We start from the raw sequence: 20,273 nt of genomic DNA, 5'->3' as shown, positions 1-20,273 counted from the left end.
ATGGCGGAGCGCGGACAGCAGCCCCCGGCCAAGCGGCTCTGCTGTCGACCGGGATACGGCGCGACGTGTCGGCAAGGCCAGCGGGCCGCGTGGGCGCCGTGCTGCGGCTCCGCGGCGGCTCAGGGCGACTCGAGCAAGACCCAGAACCCGGAGACCCTGCTGGACATCGCGGCGCGGAGGGTCGCGGAGAAGTGGCCCTTCCAGCGGGTGGAGGAGCGCTTCGAGAGGATCCCGGAGCCCGTGCAGCGGCGGATCGTGTACTGGTCCTTCCCGAGGAGCGAGCGGGAGATCTGCATGTACTCGTCGTTCGGCACGGCCGGGGAGGAGGTCGGGAGTAGCGGGGAGAGCGGCGACGACACGCGGCTGCCGTTCCGCCGGGGCGTCGGGCTGCTGGAGAGCGGCTGCGTGGACAACGTGCTGCAAGTCGGTGAGTGACGCGACGGGAGCCGGCGATCGGAGTGCAAACACAACCCGTACATGTCTTTAAAACCACCCGGAAAACAAACAACTCGGGCTGAGTTCGGTCTCATTTGTGTGGACGACGAGGGGAACGTAGGCAGATGAAGTGACAGGCTGTGACAACAAAGGGTGAAGCGGTCAGGCGACAGACACACAGAGGCTACAATGGGGCTTTAAATCTGCTGGCTGCATGAATGGCAGTGTGTGACTGGGGCATTTAAATCCTGTTTTGCTCGGGGGCAGTTTGAATGTGAAATGCAGGGAGACTGCAAAGCCTCCAGATCCACTAATTGCGTAGAAAATGAAGCTTGTGGCTTCAAAGGGAACAGGAATCTCCACCACTGACCCAAACCCAGCACCATCCACTGAGAAACCACCCGAGAAACAAGAGAAATCCACTCATCCACTGTCTGCTGCTGCTGCTGCTTTACAGGCGACAATGTGAAATACAACCACGCCGGTCTGTGACACAAAAGTCCCAGAGATTTGAGGAAGCAGTTTCAGCATTAGAAAGCACCTAAATCTAACCAATGTGTCTTTACTCCTAATATCAAATTGATTCAAAAATTGCCTTTGGGTGATATTTAATGTCCCGATTCCTCCCTGATCTGCTGAATTGATTTCATCCAGAATCCACAGTAACACACAGTATGACCCTTTAAAAATCAGTGTGAACATGATTACATAAAAGTATTGAGTAATAAGGGAAGTGCCCAGCGTTGGGTTGGGTCTCAACTGACACACATTCGTTTTGAATGAGCTGCTCTGTGTGGCACGGCCGGGTGCTGCTGAATGATAATTGTATGGGCACATTGTGTGTTTTGTCTGCCTGCCTGGAGTTGGATCTGTTGTGCTCTGCTGCTAGAAGCTAATAAATGTGAGCTGCTGAAATGAAGAGGAATCAAATATGGAGTCTCGCGTTATTGTTGTAATATATTTAGACCAAGTGGAGCTCCAGTATGTTATTAGTGGAATGTTGTGTTTTTTTTAGTCCAGAATAACAGTAACAGGACTGAATTCACTTGGTTTTTCCAGAGGCTAAATTGGGAGCAGACCATCAGAGTTGGCACGTCTCCATGGTTACAACCCTTTCTGATAGCAGGCGTGGATGGACATGGAACAGACACTTGTGTGCTGAGTTGACAGTTCAACTTTTACAACACCAACAACATGAATCAGTGACTCAGCGACATTTGATTCAATGTCATTTAGTTGCAGCCCCCACCCCCCCTTCTCCATCCCCTATTTTTCTGTGCTTTTAAAAGAGCACAGTCCTCTTTGAGATTTTAATCACTCGGCACACATATCAAATACCCAGCATTCCTATTGTGAATTTGGCACTTTGTTCCTATTTTCATGTTCATTTGTGTCTTTCAAGCTTCCTGTTGCCTCCAATAGGAAGGCAAACAAAAGCATCTTTTCACTCCCTTGTTAAGTAGAGGAGATTTGGAAGGAGGAAGCGTATTGAGCTCGACGGTTCTTTTAAATGGGCCACGATTCACGCCAGGCTGCAGCCAATTGGTTCAGGTTTTCTTGTGTGTGTATCTATAATTGAAAAGAGAAAGAGAAAAAAAACACAGAGTGTGCTTGGCAGCGAGAGAAGCAGATGTGGTGTTGAATTGAAGAGATAGCTCACTTTAATGAAGACAGGCTCGAGTTTGGAGCCTTTATCAGTGCGTGGTCAGCCGGGAGTCTTTGACCGTGTTGCAGTCTGTCACCTGTGAGTTCAGCGGGCTCGGGGACACCTTCCCAGAGAGGACTGTAATCCCATTACTCTCTGCATGGTTAATTTGAATGGTAATGCAATCTGAGCACATGAGTTTCTGCATGACCCGCCCCTCTTTCCAACCACTTTTAAATGCAGGAGGTTCATGTGGGCTTTGTGTACTCACTGAAGGGCCACAGGGGAAACACACACACACACACACAAACCCCTGTCCTGCCAAAGAGAGAGGCCTTTAATATATTCCGACATATTGGGAAATGTTTCTGTTGGGAAGAAACTGAATCTGGGTTGTTATTCCACAAAATGAGGGGGGTGGGCATGCTTACAAAGAGGAATAACAGTAGTACACACACAGACACACACACACACACGCATGCACACAGGGAGGGTTTCTTGGCTGATTGCACTCCATCCTGGAATTTGCTGGAAAAATAGAGCCAAGGAGTGATAAATAAAAGATGTAATCTCCCCACGTGTGGGCTGTACCAGAGCAGGGAGGTTTTCTCGCTGCAGACCTTGAGGAAATGAATTGGCACACATTGGCCGTGTGGACTGTCCACAGCAAACCCGCGCTGTTAATCAGCGCAGAGATAAAGGAAGCTATTTTTTCCTCTGCAAGAGAAAATGCTGCAGCTTCTTGAGTTTAGACTTGAGGGCTTCTTCATTCCCATGGTTGGAGCCAGTGTCATGGTTGTTGGCGATGTAATTGAGCCAAGAGCTTCCACCCAAACCAAACAATAACAAAAGTATTTATTTGTTGCAGAGATATTTGTCCAATAGTTGGCTTTCTGGCGAATTTTTTTTTCATACCAAAAATTTCAAATAATTTAATGTTTCCAGCTTTTTAAATGTGAGAAAAGCTTAATTTCTTTGTCTTGATAGTAAAGCGAGTCTTTTGGGTTAAAAAGAAAAAGAAAAGAGTCAGAAAAAAGGTCAAGTTTTGGTTTTGCAGTTTTATCTGTTGCTGAACATTTCATTATTCCCTTATAACTGGACATAAATGGTTGGCATCAGTGGTTTAATTGGCTGTAACTTTTAATTGAAAGTAAGACTTCTAGGTCAAGGACCTTACACATCAAATTTCACTGAATAATTAATAAAGTGAGATTACATTATTCTGTTTTTATTTTGTATATGCAATCAAATCCTGTAGCTGAGGCAGTAAAATATTCATGGCTCATAAAAGACAGGGTGGAGAAAAACGTGTGAACTTCAGGGTGCAATTAATTTAGGTTCAAAAAGAGACTGTGTAAGTAAAAAAAACAAAGGAGTTCTACAGCGTCCAAACCAAACCAGATCGTCACCAAACAAAGCTCAGACAGACAGCACTTTATTCAAACTTATTCAACAGCATCCATATTATTTTTAAGTCCTCGCTGTGAGATTCATGCAGAGAAGCAGCTTTCATCTAATTCAGATTGCACTTGAGGGTCATAAAGCAGAAATCTCTGTTTGCAGAAACTGGTGCCAAGATCCCTTGATGTCACGGAAAAGATAAACAGAGCATATTATAATTGGCTTTATGCAATAATTCGAGCTTAGCAGCTTTTAACCACCACAACACTGTCTGAGGTACAAGGATACATTCAGCACAAAAGACTTCTTCCAACTATACCATCACAAAATGTCCTCCACTGACATGTTGAATAGAGACAACCTTAATTTGATCTGTCCCTAAGATTTAATGAATAACTTTTTTGACATCTGTTGTTAATTCTTTCTATAGCTACATACTGTTTCCTTCTCCGAATGATGAGTCCAGAACCTCCCACATCATTAATTAAATCATTGAAATCAAAGAAAAACAGCATGTCCTCAAAATTATGATGTACATTGTATAATATTACTCGTTGTCCTGGATGTAAGACAGGAGTCTATAGTGTTGCGGTCACTATTAGAGGTCTTACTATTTATAATTCTGACAATTTGTGTTTACTGTGTAACTAAAAAGGTTAAGAACCACTTTCTCACACTGCAGAAAGAGTCTGTATCTCAGTCCTCGATGACAGAAGTCCATCTCTGCGTAAGGATGTTGATGTGTAGGTTTGAGCTGAAGTATAGGCTTCAGCGGCAAGTTGAAGTATAGGCTGCAGTGTTTATGTGCACTGAGCATGGTTATTTCAGTAGGAGAAGTTGCATGCGTTCAGACAAAACAACTTCATAACAGAGGGGGCAGAGATGTAAAGTAATGTACACTCTCACATTTACCGTAGCATTGAAATACATGGTTTCTATATGTGGTGGGAAATGCTGTAATGTGTTTGTTACCCAAGTTCCTCGGTCATTAGGTCACATTTTACCTGCCAGCGCTCTACATGAGGTCAAGTTCAAGCTTTTTCACACTTTATCTGATGCTTCATCTGTTCTTCCATCTGCTGTATCAGGTGAAGAGTCACTAGAATATCAATGCTGCTAATCTTCTGTGTTTGTAGTCGATGAAATCCTCCCCCTCCTTCTCTTTCCCTGAACCGCAGTGAAAGCACCTCAAGAGACGGAGGACGGTTGCAACTAAGGATTATTTTCGATATCAATTCATCTGCTCATTTTTTCTGTCGTTGGATCAATCATTTGGTTTAATGATGTCAAACACTTTCCCAGAGTCTGAGATGATCTTCAAACGTCTTTGTTTAGTCCAAGATGCATAGTTTATAATTATAGAAGAATGAGTAATTACATTTAGAACCATTACAGAGGCCGTAGCGTAGCATTTTTATTGCTTGAATGTGAATATAATTTAATAAATTACCCAAATAGTTGCAGGTTGAGCTCTAATGTGAACACAATACAACATTTAGAAAACGTTGATTTTCTTTCAAAGGTAAATCTATTAAGGGCTCTAACGTGAAATATATTCCTTATAGATTAATCTGCTAAATATTTTCTATTTTATGAATTTAAAAACTGTGAAAAATGTCCATTATAATTGACCGGTGGCATTAAAATGTGTCAATTCTTTCAACAAACAGACCAGAATGCAAATATATTTTCTGCTTGCTATGATTAAACAGAGAAAGTTGGCATATTCTAAGGTCAAACTGGAGAATAGTTGGTCCTTTTAGTGTGAAAAATGGAGCTGAATTTATTTTCAGTATCTTAAGTGCACATCTTAAAGAGGCTCAATTCATGGTTTGAAAAAACTCAGTCATATCTGAGCAAATTGACATCAGACAGATAGTTATATTTCTACTGTCCACCATGAAACCTGCCAGAAGGTGCCAGTTTGATGAATGCAAACAAATATGGGAAAATAATCAGATTGTGTGTGTTTATCAGTTAAATCTCTCCTGCCCCTGAAATGGTTTTAACTGAGTTAACATCAATATTACAAGCCTTTTGTTCACTGTAGTGCAGAATGTGAGACCCTGTGTTCAGGTCTGTCACTGGCCTGTTGCTTCACACACACAGAGGGATGACAGGGAGTGGTAGTCTGCGGCACGTCCACCAAGATCTAATGTATCTGTAGTTTTCCTCACGTCCCATCATGTGATATTCAAGAAGTGCCCCACTCTGTCTCTGTTGTAAGATGTGAGGTTGGGTTTGCCGGGAGCGTTGCATAGTTTCACCACACAGTGAAATCTCACCAGGTCTCTCTGGTGCACTTCTGTCATCACTGGAATGAGACCAACCAGATTCCAGGCAAAACTTCACCTGTTCTGCTCCGTTAAAGGACTTTGCGGCTCAGTGATCGTCCAATGAGGTGCGGCGTCCAAAGACAAGTGTTAACTCCCTCTGCAGTCAGCATTACGACCTCCTGGCTGTCAGTGGGAAGAAATACTAAACCGTAAAAGTATGAATGAATGAGTCCTCCACTCAAAATCTTTATTAAGTGAGAAGTGTGATTAAAGTATCAAAAGTGAAACAACTCCTCTGGTAGTAAAATCTCCTCTGTGACTGCTATTTGATTATATTTGACATTAGATCATACTGATGTATCAGTGTGCAATTAGAATTTTACTGCTGCTAGATGAAGGCAGTATAAAGTACTTTATACGCAGTTCACGCTGTCCACCCAGTGGGTCGCAACCAAGGGGTGGAGCCCTTCCAAAGGGTCACCAGATAAATCTGAGGGCTCAACAGATGATTAACACGAGAGGAAGGAGGAGAAAACAAAGTTCTGATGCGCAAATGTGTATTTTCGGTGCAGCTGCTGCCAACTCAGGGACGTCTGAAACATGATAAGGAACCTCAAGGCACAACGATAAGCAAATACTGGTTCAGATTTGACTGTGCTTTTTTATGTTTTGTTATGTGAAATTGTAATCTTAAAAGTAAATCCAGCTAACGGATAAATGAAGTATAAACTCTATATTTACATCTGAACAGTGAAAGAGGAGAAGTATTAACTAGCATAAAATGGAAATGATGATTTGTTGCTATAGTTTCAGCTCTTGACATAAGAGTCAAAAAAAGAGTTAGGTGGTGTTTTGAGTTTGTTGCGGGGACCAGTGAGGGGCAGGATTTGCAAAATAGTCAGATATGTCATACTAAAACCTCATCCAGAGAAGAAGAAATCCCTCTTGACACACGGCTACTTGTTTTATCTTGGCTGGTCGGAGTCATTCTATTCAGAATTACTCAGTTAAATGATATGATATGGTCTCGGTTATTGAAACAGAAAATGTAATTGATAACTTTATTTAGAATCAAGTTAAAATGCAGGATGTTGTCTGCATGGTTCCAGCTTCCCAGATATTAGGACATTCTTATTGTTCTTGGTTTTCTTCAGATTTAGGATTGTTGTTCAGGAAAAACAGACGGTTTGGGCACTTTTAAAGTTGAGTTTTTCTTTTTACTATTTTGTGTTATGTGGATAAAATGAAGATTTTTTCCATGCTTAAAGATTATCAATCATACGTCCCTTTTTCAGACAAAATATCAAAGTCTGGTTCCAGCTTCTAAAATGCAAGGATTTGCTACTTTTCTCCATTATATCATTAAAAAGTTAATATTTTTGGGGTTAGGACAGTTGGTTGGTCAAAACAACCAATGGAAAGATGTGATATTGAGTATAAGGAAATTATTATTACAATTCTGTGAGAAACAAACATTAAGTTCCTCTATCAATACCAACATTTCATATGGGCAGCTTCTACTGATGTTTTAAACATATCAAAGCACTAATTTGTACACACACACACACACACACACACACACACACTGATGCTTACATGTAGCCCCAGGCGTCTTGTATACACTGATTACTGCCGGCTAGCTCTCTCATCTGCAATTTTATGAAGAATCAATGAATCGGCAGGAGGAATGCAGGAATGCTGAGGGGACGTGTGCACGTGCACACAGACAACGTGCTCAGGCTTTTAGGCGGTTGATCAGCATTAATGGTGTATGCATAGCACCTCAATATGCTTCTGCTCTGCAAGATCGAATTTTATTGGAGCAACATCGGGCGATTGCTTTGATGCAAATGCCTGCATGAGGCCAGCCCCTGGCTAACCCTGCCACTTTGAAGTATGGTTTTACACTACATTGAGCATACTTGAATAAAATTAAAAGCGAAGAAAGGGAGATTGTAACAGAGGCACTAGTTGTGTATATGTCCTTCAGCTGAATCAATTTTCCTGTTGTTGCTGGTTGAAGTCTTGGAGTTCTTCCCAGGTATTTTCCAGGTCAGCGACGGACACCACATGGAATTTAGATGATTTTTCTTTTTCATTTCTGCATTTCTGAAAGTTTTCAGGGGACCATTTTCAGTGACAGATTAATCCACATTTGGTTCTCTAGTAAGTATCTGGGACAGCAGCACACTTGTGGCACGGGGGTGCAAAGACATGGTATTTTTGTTCATTATGATTACAGCATTGACAATTATTTGATTGAATTGATAATTGATAGCTTCCTTCATTCATCAAGCAAAAATGCCAAAATGTTTCAAGACCCTTTGTGTGTACGATAAATGTGTTGAAAACCGTTGGGTTTTGGTCTCAATCCGAACAGCACCTAGAAGTAAAAACCTTTTCAACAGTCAGCACATTTGTTAGCTGCAGTTGGTTGCAGCCTTGATGAAGGGAAACGTCTCCCAGTGTCACTGTTACACTTGTTTGTACAATGGAGCTCTATGGTACTGGGGAATAGGACGTATAGGCTGTGCAACACACAGTCTGTGTTAGTTGGATATAGTCCGTGTTTGATTTGTTGAAGGTAACAAACAACCACCAATGACCAAGTTTGTATTCTTTAAGGGTCGGGCTGTAGTTAGTCTCCCACCAAACCTGCTCCCATATGGTTTCTTTCTGTCCACATCCATCCATGTCTCCCTGATCTGTATTCCTCTGCTGCGTCCCCATTAACCTTCAACTGGAGGGAGAGGAGGGGTGGCGGAGCAGAGAGGTGGGTGGGTGGTTGGAGGAGGGGAGGGACTAGTTTTCCTCCGCCTACCTATAATCGACTCGATAAATCCTGTTTTGTTCTCATTGGCACATAGCTTGTCCAACACCACCTGTCCATCGAATGCTGCTGATAGCGTGAACAACTATTGTTTTCATTTATGATTGATCTGCTAATTATTTTCTTGATTAATAGTTTGTAAAATACTCTCACATTTAGATAATCAAGTGATAGTTTGACATTTTGTTTTACTACTTTATGCAGTTTTACAGACAAAACAATTTATAGACTAATCAATTTACTCAAGAATATAATTGTCAATTTAACTAATAATGAAAATTATTTTTTGTTGCAGGCATATTCATGTTAACTATCACATTAGACAAAGTAAAGCAACATATTCCCACAACTGAGAAACTGGAGCCGAAGGAATATTGGAAAATGACAGAAGAGACTGATTTCTGGTTTCAAACATAGCCGCTGATTATTTCGTGGATGAACAACTGATTGACTAATCCACGTATTCTCTCAATATAAGACTGACCTTTGCCTCTCAGGGTTCGTCAAAGCAGTCTCTTTTCTTGGGGGCATTTGGAGAGTTTTATAAAAACTGAACCGTCTCAGCAAGTCAAAGCCTGCCCCTGTCCTCACCTCATCGGGCAATCTGGACCTCATGGGGTGGTCTCTGAAGAAGAGCGCCCTCAGACCTCTGCAAACAGAGCACTTCAGTAAACAGGTGAAGTGCTGCAAGCATTTCATAAGCATTTCATCATGTTACATATTGGTGCTACTCACGATTTTCTGAGGTCATCATCGCCAAATGTCCTTTTCCTGGTGTTTTTTCTTTATTTTCTAATGAAAAGTAAGCTGTGGGCACAGAGAGACAGAGGGAGAGGACACGAAAATAAAGGTGTTTGCTGAAGGGCCTGTGCTGAGTGTTGCAGCCTGAGAGAGAAGCACAAGCTTTTGTCTATGTGCAGCAGAAGGCTCACTGCTCCCAGCCCCAGTGTTTAATCAGAAGCTGCTTATGAGCAATGCTCACCTTTTAATGGGAACTTAAAGGTGCCATCCATCAGAGGCTGTTACCTTATAGCTCACCGCCAGACCATGTTTAATGAAGACTGATGGTCCTCTGCCCTCTCCTCCTCAGACAGCAGAAACACATACATCATTGCAGTTAAAGAAATCCACTGTATTTGGAGAACCGTCTTAAGCTGCTAACAGCTAACAACCAGCATGTTGACTTGTTTCAACGCTTGTACTGCGAATGTCAGTCAACTGTCCCACGGAGGCCTGAAGCACAGAGCATTCAACTTGGGCTTGAGATACTGTAGCTTTCCCTCCTGCATGTGAACCTGCTCTGGATAATTAAGTATCTGTATGTCTGGTCTTTTTTCAGCACAGAAAGCAAAATGATGATAAATTCTCATTTCTTTCATTTAATTTGATTCAGTCACTTAATCACCACATAATCATTCTTGCTACTGCTAATTCCAAATGCCTGTCCCTAGAGGCGCCTTTACAACAAGACAAAGACCATATTTACAGACAGAGTTGAACTGTTTCTTAGTTAGCTTAGCCAAATTCACAAGCAGATCCATTTACTGAACATATTTAGATTTCCTAATCAGCGTTCTCACAGGACATGTAACCATTAACTTCATTCAGCTCTTTACTCAGGGATCACCTCTCTGGTTCAGGTTTATTTTTTTCTTGCTTCACATGCTTCACCTTCTGTACTGGTATCTGCATCAGCAAGCACATAATCTTGCTCTCCTGGTCCAGCTGTAGCTGCAGGCCTTTCCCCAACCTCCAGCAGAGCTCCCTGACTCACATGATATGTTGCTGCTTTTGGGCGAGTGCCTTGAAGTTTCAACGGGCACAGCATGTTAAAGTTTAGACAAGTAAAACCAGGTTTCGAGACGCGTCCTGAAACTGTTTGATCATGGATCCATTTTCTAAACACTTCCAGGCAAACCGTTGCACAACTCTGTCGCCACATTCAAATTCCTTTACTCCTCACGACTTCATGGTCTCATTGGTGATTGTTGATAGAGCTGTACTCATAAGGGCTTGATATTATTAGCAACCAAAGCCATTTTTGTTACTTCTCAAGCAAAAATGAACATCTCAAGTTTCTGGCTTCTCTATGAGTTACTGCTCCTCTTTATGTTCTGTGACGGCAAACTTAACCTTGGCTTTTGTACATTGTGAAGGATTTTATCTTGTTATTTTAGACTTCCATCATAAAGACGGGGGACTTGCAATAGAAAAATAAAAAACATTGTTAGAATCTAAGCAGCAGAGGCAGAGATAGCCTGACCTTTAGTACAAGTCAAAGCTAAAACATGCTAAGTCCTACATATCCCCTAATGCAACACCACAACATCTTTCATGTAGATGAGAAGAAGGAAGAGCAGAGATTACGACTAAAATGTATCATTATTGTCATCATGGATTAATCTTCAGATTATTACCTTGATTTATTGTGTAAAACATAAGAAAATAATCAATGTTGCTGTCACAATTTTACAAAGCCCATATAGATGCCTTGTAATTTCAAGTTTTGCCCAATTAACAGTCCAAAATAAAAATACATTTACATTTCTATGATGCCTATAAGAGCAAAAAACACATTCTATCATTTAGGAGCTGGAATAAAATGTAATGTTTGGCATGTTTTTTTTAAAATGACTCAAACGATTAATAAATTCTCAAAATAGTTGCAGATGAATTTTAAGGCAGACCTTAATAGCTTTGTCTCTGCAGTTGTGATTTGTATTCATCTGAGACTGATCCAAAATCCTGGTGAATTCATGTAAGCTGTCATTTTTTAAATCAGTTTTCTCCACACTGTTTCTTGTTAGATGCACTTTGGGAGTGGTAGTTTATATCTGGCCTTATGTAAACAGACTCTGACCTTTATCATCTTTATCAGAAAACCAGATATTTTCTTTTCTACTGTGCAACAGTAGAGTGATCTAACATTGTCTATGTGAGACTTAAATAAAAATGATCTTTCAGGTTCTCCTCCCTCCAGAGCCAGCCACTACTTTACGTGTGTAGTCAAACTTTCCATGATGAGTAAAGTGACATTTTCTTTATGAGTAATATTAGCAGAGTGTCTCTGTCCAATAATAAAGAGATGATATGGTAATAAAGATAATAACAACCCTGTATTATTCTGCTCAACTATCGTTTTTTTCAAAGAACCAGTTGCTCTACAAAGCACACACGCCTCACGTTTGACACAAGCTCTCACAAGCCCGGCAAACTCATCCGGGATGTTTCTGCACATGCCTGGCATGCGCCTGCACGTTGAGTCATTGTTTTCATCTGTTGAACATGAGCAGTATCGGTACGGGATGTAACTGAGAACTGTAAAGACTTGGCTTTAATGCATTTTAAAGCAGGGAGGGGAGGCGAGTGCATGGAAGATGATCAAATGTGCGCTTGTTGGTGAATTTTAAAAAGGAGGGGAGTAGAAAACGCAGAGAACATGGGATGTTTTATGTCCTGCTTTCAAAATAAAAGTTTTAGTTCTGCAGAATATATTATTATATTCTAAATACTTGTGCACTAGTGTGATGGAGGCATTTAAGCTGCTGGATGTGCAGCTAGTTTTACCTAGCCTTATGTGCTTTGCATATAATTTTGTAGTTGTTTCCAAGGAGTGATGGTCATTGAGAAACATGAAACAGTAATTTGATTACTTTTTTCATAATGGAGTCATATTAGGGTCGGGACCACAATTTCTAAAGTATCTTAGTAACTCTTAAGCTGCCTTCAGACATGTAATGAATTCCGGATAATCAAATAATTGTTTCGTCCTGGACTGCTAGTCAGACGAAAATATAAAAAAATCCCCTTTTAGGATTTGGGAAATAACAATTGTCAATGTTTGCTATTTTTCACCACTCAAGCTGTTCTAGATACGCACAGACCTTCAGTTGATGAGATAGTCGGTTGCTACAGACATTCTGTGGAGTTTCATCTGCCCGACTTTAATTAAAACCTCCAGATAATGTCAGAGTTAGCCAATGTGAAACAAACGCAGGAGATTCTCCGTAGGATTCAAAACGAGTTAGGGAGCATGTTTATAACCTTTTTAACACGCAGCAGATGTAAAAAAACTGCAAGAATACAAATGTTCTAGGATAAAAAAGAGGTGCAATACATGTAAAAGACACTGATGAAGATGTCAAGAGAGCTTTTGGTTACACGGGGTGATGGCGGTATTGTTGTGATGTAAACAAAAACAGAATTTATATTATACGTCCTGCCTCCTTCACCTTCTCTTGTAGATGGCTCTAAGCTGAGAATCTCCTGCTGTGTTGTGCATGTGTGAAAGGCAACCTCCAAAGAAAGTCCAGGCTCAGTTGTGCAAACATCAGACGGACTTCATGTCTGAAAAGGCTGTCGGTTACTTTGACAGTTTAATAGTTAGTGTGTTCATTGTCTTGCAGTGCATTTCAAGAAGGGCTAATATAAGCCGGGTGTCTTTGTGTAGTAGGCAGAATGGTGTGGTATGCTTCAGGTGCGGGACAGGCCCTATAGGTGTCTCTGTCTACGCGTGGGGCTTTGTTGAGAGCTGTGTGCGGTGACTGAGGAGAGGCTGCCGTGTCCTGTACTCTGCTTCTACATGCCTTAAGTACAAAAGATGCAAGGAGTAATTGATTTATAGTTTTTAAGTTACCAGCGTTTTCCCACCCTTAAAGTCGGGCCCCTCAATAAATCTCATATGACGTGAGATGATTAATGGGGGAGGAAAACTTCAAGGCTTTTCTCTCATGTTTGCTTTATTGTGAAATATTGGATCAATTATTCACATTGGACTTCAAAATGTTATGTAAACCATCTGTGAAGTTTAGAGGGGAAAGGTGTCTTTGGTGGAAGTGTAAAAAAGCTACAAATGATCTAATTTGAGAAGCTGACATAATCAAAAATTACCTAAATGATCAATTAAGTGGTTGCCAATAAATCAACAAATCAACTGATCTGAGTTGTCATGGCTGCGTTATGATTCAGCTGCACATTTGCTCAACTTGCTTCAGCTCCATAACTGAAAAATCTGCATTCAACAGTCCAATCAAGTTGATGTGTGTGTGTGTGTGGGTGGGTGTACATATTTGTGCGTGTGTGTGTTGAACAAAGAATCTATCAACATACCCAGGGCTTGTCTTTGTCTCGGTGTGACTGAGAGTAGCCGTTTAACTGTCAGCGGTTCGTCATAATGCTGTGCCTATGAGAGGAAAGCATACTTTCCTACGGCGTCACAGAGGAGGAGGGGCCCCTCGCTGTCCAAACAGGATGCAGGTCGCACCTTATTGTGGCTGTGCATCAAACCAGATCTACACCCCCTCCGCCCACTTTCTATTAAGGTTAAACAGACAAAACAGCTTGCTCAACATTTTCTGCTAGACAGCAGGTCTGACTGGACTGGTAAATAAACAATACTACTACTTAATCGTTCTGAACTTTCGTTGTCAGGACACAAGGTTACTTTAGTTTCTGTTCCCCCACGTTATCTGTCTGTCGCTGTCCAAACCAACCAGCTCTTTTCCTCTCTGCATCTCATCGACCAGCTGGAGGTGCCTTCCTGTTCAGCTGTGATGTGGTTCATTACGTCGCCTCGCAGTTTCTGAGCGTCCTCGCCATGACTGAGTGGCTCAAACACACGCGACACAAGTAACAATCATGGTCGGACTCAGATGTACAGATATTAATCCTCCTCCCTCACACAAGTGGGCAATGAAAATTCTATATTATATCTTGTCCGTTCAGGAAAGAAGCTAAGGAGCCAGAACATTTAGGAGCTATATCCGCATGAGTCTCTCTTTGACATCTCTGGCGTGACTCTTGTATTTAAGTGTATGCAAAAATAATATGTGAATAATGATATGAAAATACACTTACTGGCAGAGGCTAACCCATACCCGATCTGTTTGGTCTTGTATACTGTTACTGCTGGGAAATCAGTTGCTATTTTTGCTGAAATGTTTGTGTTTTAGACGAGAGATCTGAATTCATCTACTTGGGCTTTAGGAGATTGTGAAGCGCAATTTCCTTATCTTAACTAAACTTACAACTGGTTAATCAGGATAGTGCACATGGCGGCACTGATGGTGTCATCTGCATATAAATAAAGAATCTTCTATTGGAGTAGCAGATGAAACTGCCTCAACTGTGGCTGTTAATGTGAGTTCAGGACTACATGTATTAAATTGCCGCAGTGAGACTGTGGAAGAGTTCAGGCTGTAATCTCAGGAGAAAGGAGTTCAGTGGAGGGAAACGGCGACATTAAAGGGAAATAAAATGCAGAAAACAGCTGGGGCCGCACCACCACACTCCCACAGGAGGTGAAGGGACATTCAGGTTGCTCCCAGTTCCAACTTCATTCACTCACGGACCAGACGCTTCCCAACGCATTTGTTCCCACAGTGAACTTCTCCCATCGGCCTTTTGTTGGCCGGCTTCACCGATGTGCTGCCTGTTCCCACATGCATTTTTTTTTAATCTTTAGCCTTTTTCCCTTTCTGGTTATTTAGGTCACTATTACAGCTGATGTGATCAAAGATAGGATGTAAATAATTTAGAGGACTGAACTTAATCTGTTTTTCCTTTTTTTATTCAGACCAACTTCAGCAACATATCATTTTCAATTCATAACCATCTTGTCGCCTTTTCAGCAGAACATTTATGGAAATATGCTTTCTTGCTGACAGTAAGAGAAGTAAATTGAAGCTGGAACCATGAGATAGTTAGCTTAGCTTTGCATTAACACTCACTGTTACACTTTAACCTTTCTATGGATTAAACGAATGAGATGTAATGTGATAACCTTTGAGTTTTAGAGGTACTCGTCAATGGATTTAGCTTTATATAGAGATAGACCAGCCCTTTATTCTAAGCTATCTGGCTACTTGTTGTAGCTTCATAGTAACTGACTTGCCATATTCCCCTGTAATTCCAAATGTGGATTTACAATTAACCATTAATATGCTCATCTATCTACAATAAATCATTATTACATTTTGGCTGAAGTATTGATTAAAATTAAATAGATATTATTTGTTGAATTTTGAGCTTTATAGTTGCTTGTTGGTGGATTGTTTTGTCATCTTTCGAATAGCTGTTTTCCTCTGTTTCTAGTCGTTATCGTAAACTAAGCTTACTACCTCTACAGTTTCATATTTAATGTACAGCCATGTGAGCGTAGTCGTGCCCATCCCTGCTCTGTGGGAAAACCTCAAACTATTCCTTCAATGCAGATGCTGTGTATTCACCGACACAGCTCGCATCTTGAAAAAGGTTTAATAACCTACAGCAGAGCAAATATGTAAGCAAACACTTAAAAGTTTTTATTTGATTTTTATTTGTCTTTATGGGGTTCCTGGGCTCATTAGATGTAGTGGTGCAGCTCAGTCAGGATGTCTGTGGAGACTCTCTGTGGTGTATCTCAGGAGTGGGAATAAATGCATTTGGAGAGGAGAGGCACTGGCTGGCCTGCTGATGGTCCTCAGAGGCTAAACAAATGACTTTCACTGAGCACGTCGGCAACAGACGGCACTCAAACAAATGCTCTTAAATGGAAGGGAAGACGAGGAGGGGAAGATCCTCTTCGGTCCCTTTAGAAGCTTGTTGACAAACCTCTGTTGGCCGTTATTAGTCTCAGCAAAGGCACAATGACGTAAAAACTTTGCGAGATTGCACGTGTTTCTCTGTCTATGTTCCTCCACGGCCGAGCGGGTTTGATCAGGGAGCCGCGTGTAAAGTATTGTCGTTAGTTTCCTCATTTATTCTAAACTCTGGAGCTCAATTTGAAATCAAATTTTGTCCTTTATCGACATGCACCGTACGCTGTGCATAGATGATTGTACCCTGCATTCTGTGATGGAGGAACAGCTCTGAATCTTTACCCTAAGGAAAAGCACAACAATGCAAAATACCTTCATTTAAAATGTAAGGATTATCAGCAAAATGGTCTTAGAGCATTAAAAGTAAAAATACCTGTTTATGCTGATGCATCATCTCATGTAATTTTACAGTTTATTACAGTTAAGTGCGGTGCTAGAGGTAGGGACCCATCTCCACAGGAAACCTGGGGCTACAACGAAAGGTGTGTCACACTTATGCAAAGCAAAATAAGCAAGTGCTTCTCAACTCTATGAAGTGAATTAGCCTTTCAGGATGGAGGAAATACAGAACAGCAACATCAGGTCACTGGGACTTTGTAAAAGTTTGGCATCAAATTAACTGTTGCCTTCGTGTTCTGAAAAAACTTTGGTTGACAATAGATGACAGTCAGATTCTAGTATTTCTACATTCCTCTGCTGTTTCAGTCTTGTATGCATTCATCAAATCTAATAATTGATAAATAAATCCTCATGCTTTTGGGCTTATGTTAACATCTGACTTCAGGAATGTCCCATTCTAAAGCTTTTTATAAACATCGTCTCTGGCACTTTGTAGACGCTGACCGTTTAAAGTGCTTGTCTCTTCATCTCTACCAATATAAAACGGTCCATATTAAGTTAATTAAACAATTACATTGTTGCATATTACATTAGCATAGGCATGCAGTAATTGTTATATGGATTCAAAGTTAATTGGCAGTCATTTTGCTAATCAAATTGGCATTACATTTTCCTCTAGGGCAAAAACAAATCCAAAACATTTGCCAGTTCCTGCTTATTTAGTGGGGCTGCTTTTCTCTTTTTCTATTAAATGTCATGTTGGTTTGCAATGTTGTGTTTTGGTCGGTTTAGTTGTAAACAATCCTCAGACGTGATCTTTGTCATACATGATGATGAACTTTGAGTTTTGGACTGTTGGTCCAACAAAACAAGATGTTTGAAAACTTTCTTTAGAGCATTTCACAGACCAACCAATACAACAATTAACAAAGACACATTTTTAATCATGGATTTAGAATTTCCTGCCTACACTAACTCGGCAATGTAAAACGCAACTGCCTCATATGACACCTGCCTTCATGGTGCTCACATTATATAAGTTGCAAGCAGCAGCGAGTGCAGGATCTCTGAGTGCTTTGATAGTTGTTTTTGTAATCGATTCATGTGCTGCTGCCGCTGTCTGCTCTGATAGAAACCACTGAGAGGTTTCTACTGGAGTGCTCGCTCTTAAAAGCCCAGTCTTTCTCTCTCCCTCTCTCTCCTCTCACTGGCAGATTGAGTCATTCTCATAGAAGTGCAGGGACCTGTTTCGTCCCGGTGCTGACTACAGGCCAGACAGGCCTGCACTGGAGCCTGAATGGCAGCAATGAAAAGACGCTGTAAAACAGCGGCTTCGCCAGTGCTGAAGAAGTTGTTTTCTTGTCTGATTGACGAGACCGTTCACAATTTCTCATGCGTTGTAAAGGCGGCCCCTTGTTTTTCTGACAGGGCTGAGGAATTTCTGTTCACTTGGTCAGAGAGGACTCCTTCTGCCTTGTAGTATTTCATTGCAGTTTGCTATTTCTAGAGTTTGGTTTCAAAAGCAGGACAGTGGGTTGGAAGAAGAAGCAGTCAAATGTCTGTAAAATGAAAGAAGCTGCAATTCCGAAGTGAATTGAAATCTGCATTTTAAAAATAAATCAAATAAAACCAGTTGCAAGACATTCAAAAAAGAAATTGGCAAGAGGGAACACCCTGAAAGATAAAAACACAATAAGTATTCTTCTTTGATAAAAAGTTTACAGAATAAATAGAGTTCCTTGATTAGCATGGTCATACTGTAAGGAGCTTAAGGGACACAGATTGACCCAGTTAACTCAAATCCTCATTGACCTCATTCTGTGAATGCATGGAGGTGCATCCTCCAGCTCACAGGACATCCCCCCTCCCCCTTGACACATTACCACACGAGCGCTGCCTCTCAAACCCATCTGACCCGTCGCTAAGCCCTGTAGCCCCCCTTAGTTTGTACAGTGATAACAGTGGTAGGTTTACCACGCAGAATCTGCCGCTATGATTGAACATGATTCAGACAGATTGGCGAACACCACAGAAACTCTGTTTTACATAATTGGTACCAGGTCAAATAGCGATGGATGATTCAATCAATGGCCAGAAATATGTTTCAGTCGGGTCCGTTTTCAGTCGGACCCTAACCCACATGAACGAGTAACAGTAAATACTCCATCCTAAAGTTGTATTTAAATGCACTGGGAGGCTCATCTGAAACCAGTCATTAAGGACAGATGGTAATCAGTGCACAGTGACTATTGATTGGTTGTTTACTTCACCTTCCTAGAGCCCCAGAGGTGCCCCTGCATCTCCATGGGTGAGAGATTAGGTTCCCCATTGTCATCAAAAGCACACACACACACACACCTTGGTTGAGAGGCTCTCACTTCCGCCTGAGTGGCCGGCTTTGGAGGCCGAGCTGACTGAATGGCTGACTGGTGTATGCCTGTGTGTAATGTAGAGTGGAGGAGGAGGATGGGGCATGTCCGCCTTTTGTGTGTGCTAGTCCTGTTAAAGAAGGCTATGGCCACAGAGCAGAGAATGACGCCCTGCAGCCACAGAATTCAGTGAGCAATGTTGCACACAGCCTCTGGCATGAAGGTCTCCTCAGGCTGATCTCTGTAGGGAGCTGGGCCACTGCTCTTTCACAGGCTAACGTCCCGGCTTTGTTTTCAGCCACAAAAAAAACCCACCCCCTCATCCTCCTCTCTGAATCCTATGGAGCCGGCTTATGTCACCTACCACGGGCTTAACTTGAGTGAAGCGTTGAACCTTGTTTTCCAGTGTTTCCAGAGTGGTTAAGCAGACCATCTGCACGTCTCGTAAAGTCTGGAAAAGACTTTAATGTACTTTCCTCAACAAAACCAAAAAGGCCAACGTAGGTGTTGAAGGTCTTAAACTCACTTTACATAGTCCTGAATATTTTCTCTTTCCTGCAGCAGGCAGTCATTTTAGCTATAAAAATGTTCTTGTAACCGATAGCAGGTTGCCAGGACATAATATATACCTATAGACTAATCCTCAATGGATTAATTGATCATTTGTTTAAAATAAACGTACTGAGCGAATAACATCGATAATTGAATCATTGTTTTCGTTTTTTCCTTAAAAAACATTTAGACAGTAATATTGACCATTTATAAAAGAAATTCACCTACATACTTTTATCATACTACATTGTGATGGTAATACTTTTTTTTCAACCTAACATCCTGTTAAAAGCAGAGATTTATTTGTTCTGTAGTGTTCGTGCATTGGTACTTTTATTGAAGTAAATAATAGGAAGTACTCTCTCCACCACCTTTATTTTAGATACAATAAATACGCATACGTTTTTACTTAAAATACTTTACAGTACAAAAGTATGAGCATTAAAGTACCAAAACCTAACATTCTCATTATGCATGGTTAATGGCTGATTAAGGGTTAATTTTAACGGTCCAATAGAATAATGCATATTTTAGGATTATGATTATTGATGCAAACATGTGTCAGAATGACTGCAATGTTGCAGCTGCTTAAAATGGAGCAAATTATAAGTGGACAGCTCAAACTCTAATAACACATTATAATTAATTTGCTCTATATATTTTCTAGAGATTGTCAAAATTTGCAAAGTAAGCAGTTTTTTAAACTTCCAAATAAAGGAAAAAAGTGCAGTATTCTCTCTAAATTCAGTGGAGTGAAGGTAGTTTCACAAAATATCTCACATGAGTAAACTGTTACTTTGCCCTCAGTTGTGTCGCCGGCCTGAGATGATGCTGCGTTGGGAGGGAAGG

The 20,273-nt window shown here is 41.2% G+C and overlaps 1 protein-coding gene and 1 long non-coding RNA gene across 2 annotated transcripts in view; one reads left to right on the top strand and one right to left on the bottom strand.

Annotated features, from left to right (window-relative positions):
- The window catches only part of zswim6 (zinc finger, SWIM-type containing 6), a 40,589-nt gene continuing 20,316 nt past the window's right edge, over positions 1-20,273 (top strand). The window contains exon 1 of the mRNA XM_061077010.1: positions 1-427. Coding sequence (XP_060932993.1) covers positions 1-427 — 427 coding nt within the window. The remainder of the gene's footprint in view (positions 428-20,273) is intronic.
- On the bottom strand, positions 8,959-13,757 carry LOC133009503 (uncharacterized). Its single transcript, XR_009680545.1, has 3 exons — positions 13,697-13,757; positions 9,323-9,394; positions 8,959-9,236 (listed from the first exon to the last, which is right to left on the bottom strand). It is a non-coding gene; the product is annotated as an uncharacterized LOC133009503 (long non-coding RNA).

Source organism: Limanda limanda, chromosome 1 (genome assembly GCF_963576545.1).
Source record: "Limanda limanda chromosome 1, fLimLim1.1, whole genome shotgun sequence".
Lineage (NCBI taxonomy): Eukaryota > Metazoa > Chordata > Actinopteri > Pleuronectiformes > Pleuronectidae > Limanda > Limanda limanda.
The sequence above is the reverse complement of the archived record's forward strand: the minus strand, read 5'-3'. Positions and strand labels throughout refer to the sequence as shown.